Source organism: Seriola dumerili, unplaced genomic scaffold (genome assembly GCF_002260705.1).
Source record: "Seriola dumerili isolate Sdu_G_001 unplaced genomic scaffold, Sdu_1.0 BDQW01000088.1, whole genome shotgun sequence".
NCBI classification, from domain to species: Eukaryota; Metazoa; Chordata; class Actinopteri; order Carangiformes; family Carangidae; genus Seriola; species Seriola dumerili.
Genome location: NW_019174343.1, coordinates 12424002 through 12437250, shown reverse-complemented (window position 1 = coordinate 12437250; position 13249 = coordinate 12424002). Strand labels below are relative to the sequence as shown.

The window sequence follows — 13249 nt, the reverse complement described above, 5'->3', positions numbered from 1 at the left end:
CAGAGGTTTCCACTACACGGAGAGCTTTATTTTGTGCCCTCTAAAGAAAGATGAAAGGCTGTCATAAGAATAAAAATTTGGCAAGCAGTTATGTTATCTCTCAGCTGCAATGTGTCTCAAATTAAAAACGAATAAATTGGCAAGAGTTCTATTTCCTTTTCCAACCATGCTATATAAAGCCTCAGTTCAGAAAGAAATAGTTTGATAATAAACTTGTAAAAACATTATTAAGGTCTATGCACTCATGATAGAGGCTTAGGGCGCACTTATATTTGCATTGCTAAAATCCTCTTAGGTAGCCATCATCAATAGTCCATGCATTATGGGGAAAACACACGCACATACGCACACACACACACACACACACACACACACACACACACACACACACACACACACATCACACCACAGACTGTCAGAAAAGTTTTGCACCTGTGCCATCATCAGGTGTGTGCCGTAGGCGGAGACATCTTTGGTAATCCCTCTTTTTATAATGATAACAGACAGTATATCTGTGTGTCTGAAAAGCGAGGAACTCATTGATGGTCAAGTCAAAACATAAATATGATGCCTGAAACATGCTACTGTATCTGTGAACACAGGTGTCATATGCAAGTGTCTGTCAACTCAGTGTTAATGTTGCTCAGTGTTGTTATATCACAGTGTCACACATCGCAAAACAGCATGTGCAGAGGAAGGAAATATGTTGCAACCCACATACGTTGATATAATCTTACCAACGAAGTGAATGGAAAATCAGGGTCTTAGGCGTAACATCTCTTCTCTATTTGCTTTCCTTTATGTAACTGACAGCACTGCATATTAAACACTTACAGTAATTAATATATATATTATTCAATCAACAGGTCAATGAGTGAATCAGTAACAGAGTGATATTGTTCTGTTTGTGACTGTGTTGAGTGTCAGATGTTAAACCAATCCTAGAACATGGCAATGATGTCTCCCACAATTCAAAGTTGAATGTCAGTATTTAGTTGTTCTCCACGGTAACATGTTCAGACCTGAGAACAGGCAAATCTCACTCAGTGTGACATTTAAATGACTTCAGCCCGCAGAATAATGGAGATGACGGATGATAGATGTTTAAAGACAGATTACAGGATACCTCATTAACACCACATTTTTCTCAGCCAATGTGAGAGCACGAGCCTCAGAGCCGATCAGTAATTTGGGTAATTTTGCTCCGCGCTTCACCCTTTACTTTAATGACAATAATTATCTGTGGAAAACATCTGTAGGATGTGTTGCCCCCCCCCCCCCTCCTCCTTTGTCTGATCAATGTATTCTCCTCTCTTCTCTTTCTAAATCACCCCTGTGCCTCTTCCTCCTCCTCCTCCTCCCCCTCATGCTGCCATTTTACTTCTGAACACCCACTCCCCTCTGTATGCCACTAAATTAGTTTCCCTGTGGTGTTGTCCTCTCCTTCATATTCTACAAAACAAATTAACACCTACTTCTGTCTATTTCTATGAATTTTTTAGTATGAATGAAGTATACCTCAGAATTGCCATTGTATTTGATTCCAAAGCAATTTTCTTCTTTCTTAAGTCTTAGCACAGTATGGTGCTCCGCAATCACATTTGGAGTAAAGGGTGTTTAGGCAGTGCAGAAATTGGCTGAAGCTCTTACTCACCCCAGAGGTTTCTCCAGTCGACTGGCTGGTGATCCAACAATCTCCCCAAGAGTACAGAACGTCTGACCCAAAAAGTCCTGGAAGGAAGGAAGGAAGGAAGGAAGGAAGGAAGGAAGGAAGGAGGAAAGGTTGGTGTATGTGGAATAGAAAGACAAGAAATCAATGTTAGGGTATGATCAGGCTTAAGACCTAAACTCAGGAATATTCCTGTCATTCTTCTACCTCTGGAACCCATGCAAATGAGAAACTCAAGAATTTGTTTCTTCCAAAGAAGCTTGCTCACTCATGCTCCTTGAATTTGGCTTGTGCATCCATATGTTTAGCTGAAAGAAATGGTCGAATCTATTTTTGATGCAACATCTTTGGTTAAAAAAATAATAGTGATTGATTGATTGTAGTGGTGTCGCCATTTATATTATGCCTGCAGGCTACACAATCTGCAGCATAAAGACTTGATGGCTTGCTGTCAGCTGTGAGACAGAAACTGTGCTTTAATCTTCCTCAGAGCCACAATAACTGTGATATCATATCCAGTTTTGGTGTGAAATATGAAGCAAATTTGTTCAGCTTAATGCAAATGTTGCCATACCCGTGACAGTTATGTACTATAATGGTGTGCATGGTTTAAAGCAGTGCTTTCCAACTGGTCCAGCCTCAGGATCCACATGTTCCCTGGGGCATCAGGTCACGGGCCGCATGTCCGCCAACTTAAAGCTGGAGTTTCCCCCTAAAAGTCGATGTTTTCATTAGTCAAGAGTCATCAGTCAAGGAGACCCAGACTCAACCTGCATTTTGTCAGTTGCATCACTGTACTTTTCATTGTCCACAGAGCTGAGCAGGAGCAACAGCAGGGCAGGCCGTCAGCTTCACAAACCAAGCGGGTCTCAAAATTGCCTCAATCCCAGAGCTGACTCTGAAAATCCTGATTCAGGGTCAGTCCTACTTTACACCCATTCAGTTTATTTTCATCCATCGATTTTATCCATGCTATCCTTAAATTTTATTTCACAAAATTAAAGCCAAAATAACTTAACTACAACTAGCATTTAAGGCTCCATTTAAAAAAAAGTAGTAAGAAGGTGCAATTAGGATGGAAAGCCAACATTTCAAAAAATAATAAAGCAATGCAATAGCGATTACAACTAATTGAGGCTTATTCAGGCTACTAAAACTATATCTATGGCATAACATGCAGAACTAAGCCTTAACCCCAACCATGATGGTATGAACTAGGGGAAACACAATTTTATTAAAGGGAAACACTATTTGGTGGGCGAGCAAAGTTCGACACAAGACCAGCATCAACAGGCTACCTGCACTGTAAAGCGTCATGTTGTAGTGCCTCTATCCACAAGGAAGCACAAAATGGTATCCAAAGTAAAAGCGCTGTTCCAGGGGTATTTCAAAATAAAATTTTCTTTCTTTCTTATTTTCTTTTCTTTCTTTCTTTCTTTCTTTCTTTCTTTCTTTCTTTTGGACAGAGTTAACTAAAATAATCTGGACCCACTAGGAATGGATCCAAAGCCCACTTTTGTACCGCAACCCACCTGTTGGGAACCACTGCTTTGAGTTGTGGAGGATGAGAGACACACATGAGAAGATGGAAGATTCAAAGCACCAAGAACAATGACATGATTCACAACTGTGTGGGGCATTAAAGTAGACACTTTTTAGAGAGAGACATAGTTTAGCATCCAGCATTGATCTGGTATGTTAGACTTTGATGATTTTTGACAGGACAGGCAAAAAAATATTTTAGTGAGTCCCCTTTGAACTAATCACAGTGTGGATGTGGGACAGTCCAAACCAAATCCTTAACTTTAGCCTTGGCAGACAGCACGCACTAAATAATTCAACATCAGGCTATAGTGTGTTTCATTTCAGTGAGTCTCTAGTCCGTTATGCCCACTAATTCCACTCATTGTTTCAAGGAAGAGCCTGGAAAATCTCAGCATCTTCATCATGTTACAAGTACATGCGACAAAAACTGCTGAAAGACCAAATTTTCCTCTCATATTGTGGCTGTTGTGGAGCCCTTTGAGACAACAGTGATGGTTTAGAGCTGCACAGATAGCTTGGCCTGGCTCTCAGTCGTTTCATTCTGATCAGTGACACCATCCTTCCTCCTGAGAGAAGGATCGTTAATGTGAGAGACAGCAGCCATGCAGTGTCAGTAAGTGAGAGAGATGCTGGGACCTACGTTGAGTTCTGCAGGCTTCCAGAAAGGTTGAGCAGCAGCAGCAACAACAACAATAACGACAGAGCACATCATATACCAAGAAAACAACAATACACCAAAAATCTAGCACTCCTAGCACTGCTCAAGATGAAAAAAGTGAGAGTGGGAAGACAACGCATGCTGGACCAGAAAGTGGAACCTAAGCACACAGATGGAATTAAAGCAGATGATGAAAAAATGCAAACCCAGGTTGTCCAAATACCTCACATAATCATCAAAACTGATTATTTTGATGACAAACCTTAGTCAATGCTTTCTGTCTCCATAGTTTCCAGTTTTATGGATAAAAAAAATGTATCTTTTATTAGTGAAACAAAATAACCACGTACAATGTAATCTAATACATTGCTTAAGATGGAAACTAATGGCTAAAAGCATTGTTTTTCTACATGATTAACTGTACAGCAGGTTCTTGCACAATGCCTATCACTGCAGTTCCACTATTACAACAAATAAAAAAAATTAAAAAAGACTCAATCAAAGATAAATGGAAATAGAAATTGCATTTATAGCACGATTGCAACATAGATAACCCCTGTTAGAGTCAAAAAACGAAAAGAAAAAATGTATTTGGACATTTCTATGATCAGGCAATGAAAAGGGGTTTGCTTTATTTCATCAAGGAAAACCCCATGTAGCTTGCAACAACCAATTAAAACATACAGAAACAAAAAAAACATAAACATTGCCACCATTAGACCACTGATGAAAACGGTTTGGCCAATCTCAAGTCATGTCAAAGACCATATTCCATCAAGCAATAGCCTATTTGATTTTTTTTTTTCATTTTCAAAGACATTTAATCCAATTAATCTGATTTTGCTTAAGACTGGCCTCCATTTATCTGTGGTTCAGGGTTAAAATAAGCTCGTGCACTCACATGTTTGGACAGGTCTGGACTTTTGGAGTCCACATCATACCTGAAAGGAAAGAAAGCAAAAACAGCAAAGCCATTTTACTTCAGAAACACCAGAGGAAACTCTTATCTGAGTAAAGACATTTTGATTGATACGCTCTTAAAGGAGAAATTTAAAAACAACCCTGGTGATTTGTCATCAGCAGGAGGAGAAAGGATATACTCCCAGTACACTACACTTTCTCATGTTGTCTTTTCAGCTGTTTTTGTGTGTTTGTAGGTTTAAGGACGCTCTGTGACACAAACACCTGGGGTATGGAAAAGGAGTAGGGTATGAATTGAAAGGAATCAGAGCAGAGAAACATAAGATAGATAACAGATAACATAAGAGATAAAAGAATAAAAGAAAGTAAAAGATTTATGATTATATTTGCACGACCTGAATTTCAACTGACAATATAATAAGAGTGGATGTTGTGAAAGATAAAAGAGATAAAATTCAAAATGAGCCAAGAGGACAGGATCTTAGTATCTTTTCAGATGTTACTATCTTTGAGGCAGAGTGCATGGGTAATGGGTTCAACAACCTTTTCTCCTCTTCCATAATAATGAGTGCTGGACCTGGTCTGATTTGCATGTGAATATAAAGAAATGAAAGTGAGGGAAATGGAGAAATGTGATGTACCAAGATTAAACATCTGATGAAACGACAGATCTTGTTCGCCTAGAGATCAATCAGGCACAAATTAGACAGAAATGGAGCAAAATAAAAGTAAAAGCAGTAAATATTACAGGCTGCACAAACTACAGTGTTGTGTTTCCCCACTTATTGATTGAAAAGTATGATCAAATGATCAAAAATCTTTTCATATTATTTGATGGTATAGCTGCAGAGGAATTTTGCTGAGAGAGGTTTGAGGAAATGTTTGTTTGTCAAATGGAAATTAACTGCTTCCATGAGAGCGCTGAACAAAATACAGTGCTGAGGCTGTATTCTTTGCATGTCCCGCTTGTTAGAAGCTGGCAGCTCACCCTTCAAGCTAGCCAATATAATGCAGCCCATATGGAAGAATGATAATGTTAACATAAGAGATGCAGTTGGACTGAGAAATCATCAATGAGAGACAGAAAAGGAGAGGGAACTGCTTGATTTAAGCTGTGACTGGTTTGAATGAATATGAAGATCACTGCTATCTCACAAAACTAATCGGGAGGCCCCATCAGGCATGGAGGGGCCAATCGGGACCCAGTTGGCCGAGCTGGTGGTTGAGCTGCAAGGGCCAATGACAGAGTCCGTAAACACAATCATTGTATGAATACATCATGTGAGCTGTGGCATTGGGTTTATTTTTTTTAAATAAAGTCTTGACGTTTATAACTTTTATTCAACATTAATTTCACATGGCCGCTTTTAGCAGTAGGCTACTGGGCCGGTGGCTCAATGTGAAAAATAATAATAGAGAGAGAGAGAGAGAGAGAGAGAGAGGGAGAGGGAGAGAGCTCGATAGTGCTGTGTGGTAGTGATCAGCCCAGTGGAGCAGACTGTCCTCTCCCTCATGTCTGCCTCCCAGCAAACTACATTCAGTTCGGTCCCGTGGCTCCATTTACCTGCTCAGTGCTTATGTGTGTGTCTTTATCATTGTTTAAACACTGAGGCAGCAGTGGACTATCTGTTACTCGCTTTACATGAATAATTAAGTTAAAAAAAACTGTGGCTGAAAAGCTCAGAGAAAAGAAGATAAATCTGGAAAAATCCAAATGTTTCAAATAGTTCCGTAGTAATTGTGCAGACAACACAGGAGGAGCAGAGTGCGTTCAGGACCACAGCTCGTGGTGAGTCATGTTTTACAGAATAAATGGTAGGCAGAAGACAACAGACATAGCCTGAGTTTATTTGGCAGGATAATGTTGTATAGCTACGTTTTCCACTCTTGTTTCATCAGTAATATTAATACACTAATCAAAGTCTGATTATCTCACATCTACAGCATTTTATTATAAAAAAGATCCAATGAAGGGAGAAAAACTACTGAAATTAAGATTGAAAGAACTATAGTTTAATGTGCCGCTTGTCCTATTTCGTGTATTGTTCTACAAATCATCATAATAATTGGAGAGCCAGTCCAAATAAAAAGTCCAGATTTTTATCCCCACGCCATCTTTATGCCCAAACAGCCGTCCTCAGGTACTTTTGCTACATCTGTCAAGGTTTTCATTCTCACACGGCACTTGAATTTTGTACGTTTTTGCAATAATTCAGAAGTAAACAAAAGTAGGCTCTCCATCTCTAGCTGACGACTGGGGGTTTTGTTGGCTGACGTACATAGCATAATCTAACGTCAATGCTAGAGCTAAAAGTTTGTGATAGGGTGACAACTCTGCTGACTTTTGTCAATATCATTGTACATGTATTGCAGGGTAAAACTATTAGTTATTATAATAAAATATTATATATAAAATTGCTGTTGAAATGTTATTCATTTCATTGTGATAACGTATACTTGGACAAGCAACACAGAGATTAAATTTATGCTTTAATGTTTGTATTTTCAAACAGTGTTTTTGTATTTTTACAAAGGAAAATAATTGCTGAGTTGCGGTAATTGCTGTACGGCGGCAGGGTTTAGTGCAGGGTCAGTTTCTTCAGACTGAGCTAACTAATGGCAAGGCTCAATCAGCACAGAACAGAGGGAGAGGACCACGCATTATAGGGAAGGAGGACAGAGGGCAGGGAGAAGATACAGTGATGGTACAACTTCAAAGGAAATCACTCACAAGTCGAAGCGAAGGTTCTGCTTCTCCTCAAAAAAGTAGTCCAAGATGTACTTTCTAACAAAGTCCGGGTTTAAGGTGTTGTCTATCACCTCCGTTCTGCCAAACTATAGAAGGAGAAAGACAGACCCAGGTCAGGAGAGAAGGGATGATTAAAGGAAAAGCAAGACAACAAAACATTTTGAAAAACAAACACAGTTAATAATTGTCTGCATGCACATTTTCTCCCTTTTCTTCTCTCTCTTATTAACACATAAGTTGACAGAGGGCTGATTAATAGAGGTGCTTTCACGAGCTGCTGCCGTGCAGAGGAAGCTATGGGTGTGTTTCCTGGTTCCTTGATCCTCACTCCTCACATTAATTACAGCAGGAAAACACACTGATCAACCCCACAGAGGGAAGGGACGAGGGAAATGCGTAGAGAGTAAGAGAGAGACTAAGAGAAACAACATGAGCTGAATTAGAGAGAAAAAGAGGGTAAGAAAAGGGGGGCAAAAGTGGAGTGGAGGGTTTAGACAGAAAAGGATGGGCGAGAGTGGGAGTGGGAAAAGAGTGGGAAGGGAGAAGAAGAGAAAGGCAGTGATTAAAGCCTCCTAATTAGCGGGATTCTCACTCCCAAAGTGCCAAATGCAGGGAAATATGCCAGAGAAAAGGCTGACAAAGGCCCAGCAACAACACATGCATACAGTATACTGTACAAAAAGCTGATTTGTTTAAAACAGGAAATACGGTATATACATTACATAAATTATTTACAGCCACCAGGAATTACTCTTACTTAATCAAATACTCCATCAAGAGTGAAGATTTTATTCCTATGCACTTTTTGGTGATATGGTGAGTTATATTTAACACTGATTTGGCACAAGAACAAATAAAATACCATCAGATGACAGCAGTTGGTGAATTGAAGGAGGATGTCAAAATGTGTGAATTGTAATATGCCACAATGTATGCTATTATTGTTGAGCATTTACTCAAGGATTTCAGATACATCAAGCACGCCCATTTCACTCAGCGATTGGCCATGTGTGTGGAGGTGAGAAAGTACACCGGTTTTAATCTTCTCTCTCAAGCTCTGCATTTTTCCAGTCTTTGCAAAATTACTGCTGTCACTTTTTGTGTATACAAAAACTATTGAGTCTGTCTAAAATGCCTTTGAAGAATTGTTGTGGTAAAGTTTCCATTTGAATTTTTATTGCATCTCTCCCCTCTGTGTCATAGCAGGTTTTTTCACACCACCGTCAAGTGTGGCTGTTCAGGGCAGCTATAAACTCTTGTGCCTTCCAACGTGGTCGGACAACACACAAACCTCCACCTCTCCTCGTATTTGTTCTCTGCTAACGTCTCAGGATTTTGTGTGCCTTTTTACCTCTGCCAAGGAGTTTATGTATTCACCATGTGTCTGTGTATTTGACAGCAGGATTACGCAAAAAGTACTGAAGCGATTTTCACTTAACTTAGTGGAGAGACGAGGCATGGGGCAGGGAAGAGCCCATTAAAATTTTGGGGCAGATCCGGATCATTTATTGTGAATTAGAGTTTTTTCTCTGAAGTCTGGTGTATGTTGTTTGACATCAGCCTTGGCAGAGGGCTGTTCTTTCTTTGTGCTCCTCTATTTGTAAAAAGGACTTAAATGTTATTGTAGCCAAGGCCAGATCAAGCTGTTAATGGACCTTTGGGAAGAAAAAGTTGCTTGGCCCGTTCACCACCCCACTACTTCCATGTTCCTATAAGTACAATGCACATAGAGGTGCAGAGACCAACAAGTAGTTCTAGGCTGGAGTGCTATCTGGCTTAAATGTGTACTCCAGAAATTTGTTATTGTAGGCTACTTCATTAAGTTGGGGAACTCACAAGAGACAGATAAATAAAAGAGGATGGTAAAAACTGATGCAACAGAGATATCCTGACTTCTACTTCCTAGAAAGGATCAACACTGAAAACACTGGACCCTACATTTCCCATAATTCTAGTCAGTAAAATCCTTGACATGGCCTTCCCTGACTGATATATGCCAACATCTTTTAAACGTAACATACAAACCTCGTCTAGTAGAAATTATGTTTATATAAAATTTAAATGCACCAGTGAACATGTTTGTAGGAAAAGTAGCTGTGACCGTATCACGATTTCTATTCATGAAAAGATATTTTGTTACTTTATGTATTTGGCAAGTTGCAAATTACGTTGATACTGAATGTATCAGTAAAATATCTAATCTTGCAGTACAATATCCCCTTGTAGTGAATACAGCATTATTAAAGTTTTTATGGCCGGTGGTCTGGTTTAACACAGAGAGAAGTTCCCAGTGACTTCAGACATGTTTATTTACATTTTACTAAAACCATCATCTTTCTTTGATTTGAACAAGTTTTGTGGCTTAAACCACTGACAGGACTGTGGATATGAATCCCAGTCTCTGGTGTGATAGACAGCATCTTTATTTCAAAAAATACATAATCCAGCCAACAATTACATTTCCTAAAAAAACATATTTCCATATATTTTTCATGTTTTTCAACATAATTTCTAGGAGACAGGGTTGAACATTCCCAGTTTGCGATGCAGAGTTCCTGGTATAAAGAGGTAGTGTCGCTTATTTTGGTTATTTTGGTTGACTTGCAATAAGCTCTTCCAGAGCCACAGAAGACATTCTAAAACTGTTTTCACAGCAGTGCTAACCATGACTACTCAGCCTCCATGTGTAAAATCACTCGAGTGGCCCTTTAAAGTTTTCTTTGAAAGGCAATCATATTAAACACAGCTTTATTTAGAATGAATTGTTTTCATTCTAAATTAATCAACAAAATTATGAGCCATCTGAGCACATTATAAACTAAAATAATGATGGCTTGAAATTAGATTTTGACACCAGGCTGCCTGACTGTACATACAACTAATTGACACAGATTGAACCTGAATGAATGAATTCATATTTATCTTAATCCCCGATTAATTTTGTTTCAACTGCTGGGGTGATGATTCAATTCACACACGGACTGGAATCAGAGTTATATTGTATTGAAGTTGCCTCCAGTCGGCGATAAAGATAAAAACCTCAAATAATGCACAACTGTGGTTGAGCCAAACATGCTCTGTTTTATTGGAAAGCTGCCAAACTGTACAACTTCAATCAATGTTAAGGAAGCTATTTGCAAGTAGGAGTCGATCTAGTTTTCCCATAATGTCAGGTATACTGTAGGTGGATGTGTGAGCAGACCTTGCCTTTTCAATCAATACAGTAAAAACAACAAATACAGTACACTGTGGGCAATTAGGACAAGTCAACCAATATAAAACCATACACCTTCTATTCTGTTACACAAAGCTGAGCACCTCTTTGAACTCTATGCTTTTTAAGGTTATATTTTTTCTCTATGTGAAGATCTAAATTTAACACCGGCAAGGGAGAAAAGTAAAGAAAAGGACACTGATGTTGAATCTGTGAGCCACCCGGACTTTTGAACAGACCCTGAGGTGTTGATGAAGCTGTGAGCACATGTTAGCAAAGAGACGGGTGACGGCAAAGATGAGCTCCATAATGTGATTTCCCTGCTGAGTGGAAGAGACAATACAGCGCTGCAGAGTTCATTAGATACTGCTGGGCTTCTGGAGCTGGCTAATGAGAATCTGGTATGAAGTCCCTGATCTGCACCTGCAACATGTACACACACACACAAACACACACACTACATATGGAAAAGTGTACTCTTTAGGCAAGCAACAAATACAACAGAGACCCGCAGTGTCAGATTTTGAAATGTGAACATGTGTCCTTAAAACACAGACACAGGAAAAATCACTTAGACACACACATACACTGTGAGTGACAGCATGATGTTAAATAAAAGCCCCAGCACAGGAGAAATGAGTCAAATCCTTCATTATCTTTGTGAGTTTCATTTTCCAAAGATTTCATTGTCTTCTTCCCCGGAGCAGACACGAACCACCACTGGGGATTTGTGTCATCTGGTGAATATGGATTTTTATTCTCTTTGTGCCATGTTGAGTAGATGGTAACATAGTGGCGATATAATGAGCTTGGTGGAGTCCTGTGTTCTCGCAGAGGGAGGTAAATGACGGTAGTGTGAATTGGTGTGAGCTATTTTTCTGTTTTGCCTGCAGTGAAAAGCATGAGGGTGTGTTTAAAAACAAGAGAGAAACACACGAGTACTGAACACCCCCCCCCCCCCCCGCCCCCCCGCCAAGGAATGACAGGAGGGTTAAGGGTAGGCTACTTTAGTTGTTGAGGGAGGAGAACAAGCAAAACAACCAGCTGAAAACCATTTCTTCCCTACACACATGACAAGTGTTGCATGGCTTTATGGGAAAATAAATCCCAAAATTTGTTAGCACTTAGATCCAGAGCTGAGATTGTGTAAGGACGGGACACGTGTACACATAATATATGGTGCACAGAAACACAGACACACACAAATTGGCACCGCCACATGCTGTCACAAAGAGCACTACAGTGTGTGGTATATCTGATGTCACAAGCAAATTGGAAGAAAGCGTAGTATATACATGATCACGAAATAAACAGCCTTTCATTGTTGTGTATGTGGTGTGGGTTTGCTTTTAACAACACATGTACAGTATGTAGTGGGCTAGTCAAGCTGCAGCACACTGAAAGTTGTAATTTGTTGGCTGACTCTTAGTTTGGCTGTGAGCTTCTGTTTGTGCTGGAATTAAATATGGAGCAGAAAATTATGAGGTTTATTTCAATCTCCCAGGCCCAGCACTGGGGAGTGGACACAGTCGGAACTGCAGGTCACATGACCCCCTGTGGCACATGCAAACAAAATGTTGAGTCGAAACACAATCATTGCAGAAAGAAGGGCTGTAAAATGATGAGTACATTTTTTTCTAAAACAATCCAAGATGAATCATTATGATCAGAATTCCAAATTTGATCCATGCCTCCATATGAATGAAACACACCATCAAGTTCTCTTATTGTCTGTAGTGTGTTTTCTGAATTTCCTGAACTAGAAAGTAGCAAGGCATCATCATATAAAGACTAAAGAAGTCTGTGAGGATCTAAGTGTTAGCAGTGTTTCCTGTACAGTAGGTCTTTCCAGAGGTCAGTTCATCAGGGAACTGGACATGATGACAACAAGTACATTGCTTTTGTCAGTCAGCTGTCAGCCCCTTCAAATGTACCTTTAAACTAGTCTAAATCCTCCGGAACCACATGTCACACCTTTTGTATTCAATGCATGTAGCAACAGACCATCCAGCAGCTATCTTAGCCTTGGTGAACCCTCCAACACTAGAGCAGAGGTGGCTCCTGAGTGTTAGCATACATGTGCCACATCAGCCAGCCAGGAATTCCACGACATTTGAAGACAACCTCAGAATTACCTGGAGTCACATTTCTCCTCTTTTGGTGGGGTAACCATCTACCATCACCTCTACCGTATCGAGGACCAGGCTGCCCACAGAGAAATCAAACTGATATCAAACTCCCAGGAAGGCAGCGTACAAGGCGACTCCCAAATGTCAAAATAATAGAGTGAATTTCAAATTGTAAAAGTAAACACATTACTGTACTGTGTACTGTGTGCAAATAACTAGTAACAAAGTCTATCTGTATCTTAAATCATGCTAATAATAATTTGCCCCACCTGACCCTCAAGATTACAGACAAGATTACAGAACTTTGTCAGATTCCTCAACAGGTTTCATTAATGCCTCTCTGTTTAATTTAAAAATAAAACAG

General features: G+C 39.7%; 1 protein-coding gene across 3 annotated transcripts in view; it reads right to left on the bottom strand.

Annotated features, from left to right (window-relative positions):
- LOC111221742 (copine-5) overlaps positions 1–13249 on the bottom strand; it is a 115426-nt gene that overhangs the window by 73142 nt on the left and 29035 nt on the right. Inside the window, exons 4-7 of one of the 3 annotated variants that reach the window (XM_022745278.1) lie at positions 7525–7628; positions 4770–4813; positions 2844–2857; positions 1655–1731 (exon numbers count right to left, since the gene is read on the bottom strand). In XM_022745278.1, the coding sequence (XP_022600999.1) occupies positions 1655–1731; positions 2844–2857; positions 4770–4813; positions 7525–7628 (239 nt within the window). Of the gene's footprint in view, positions 1–1654; positions 1732–2843; positions 2858–3854; positions 3870–4769; positions 4814–7524; positions 7629–13249 lie in introns of all 3 variants that reach the window. The other 2 variants (XM_022745279.1, XM_022745276.1) reach the window with 2 other exon arrangements.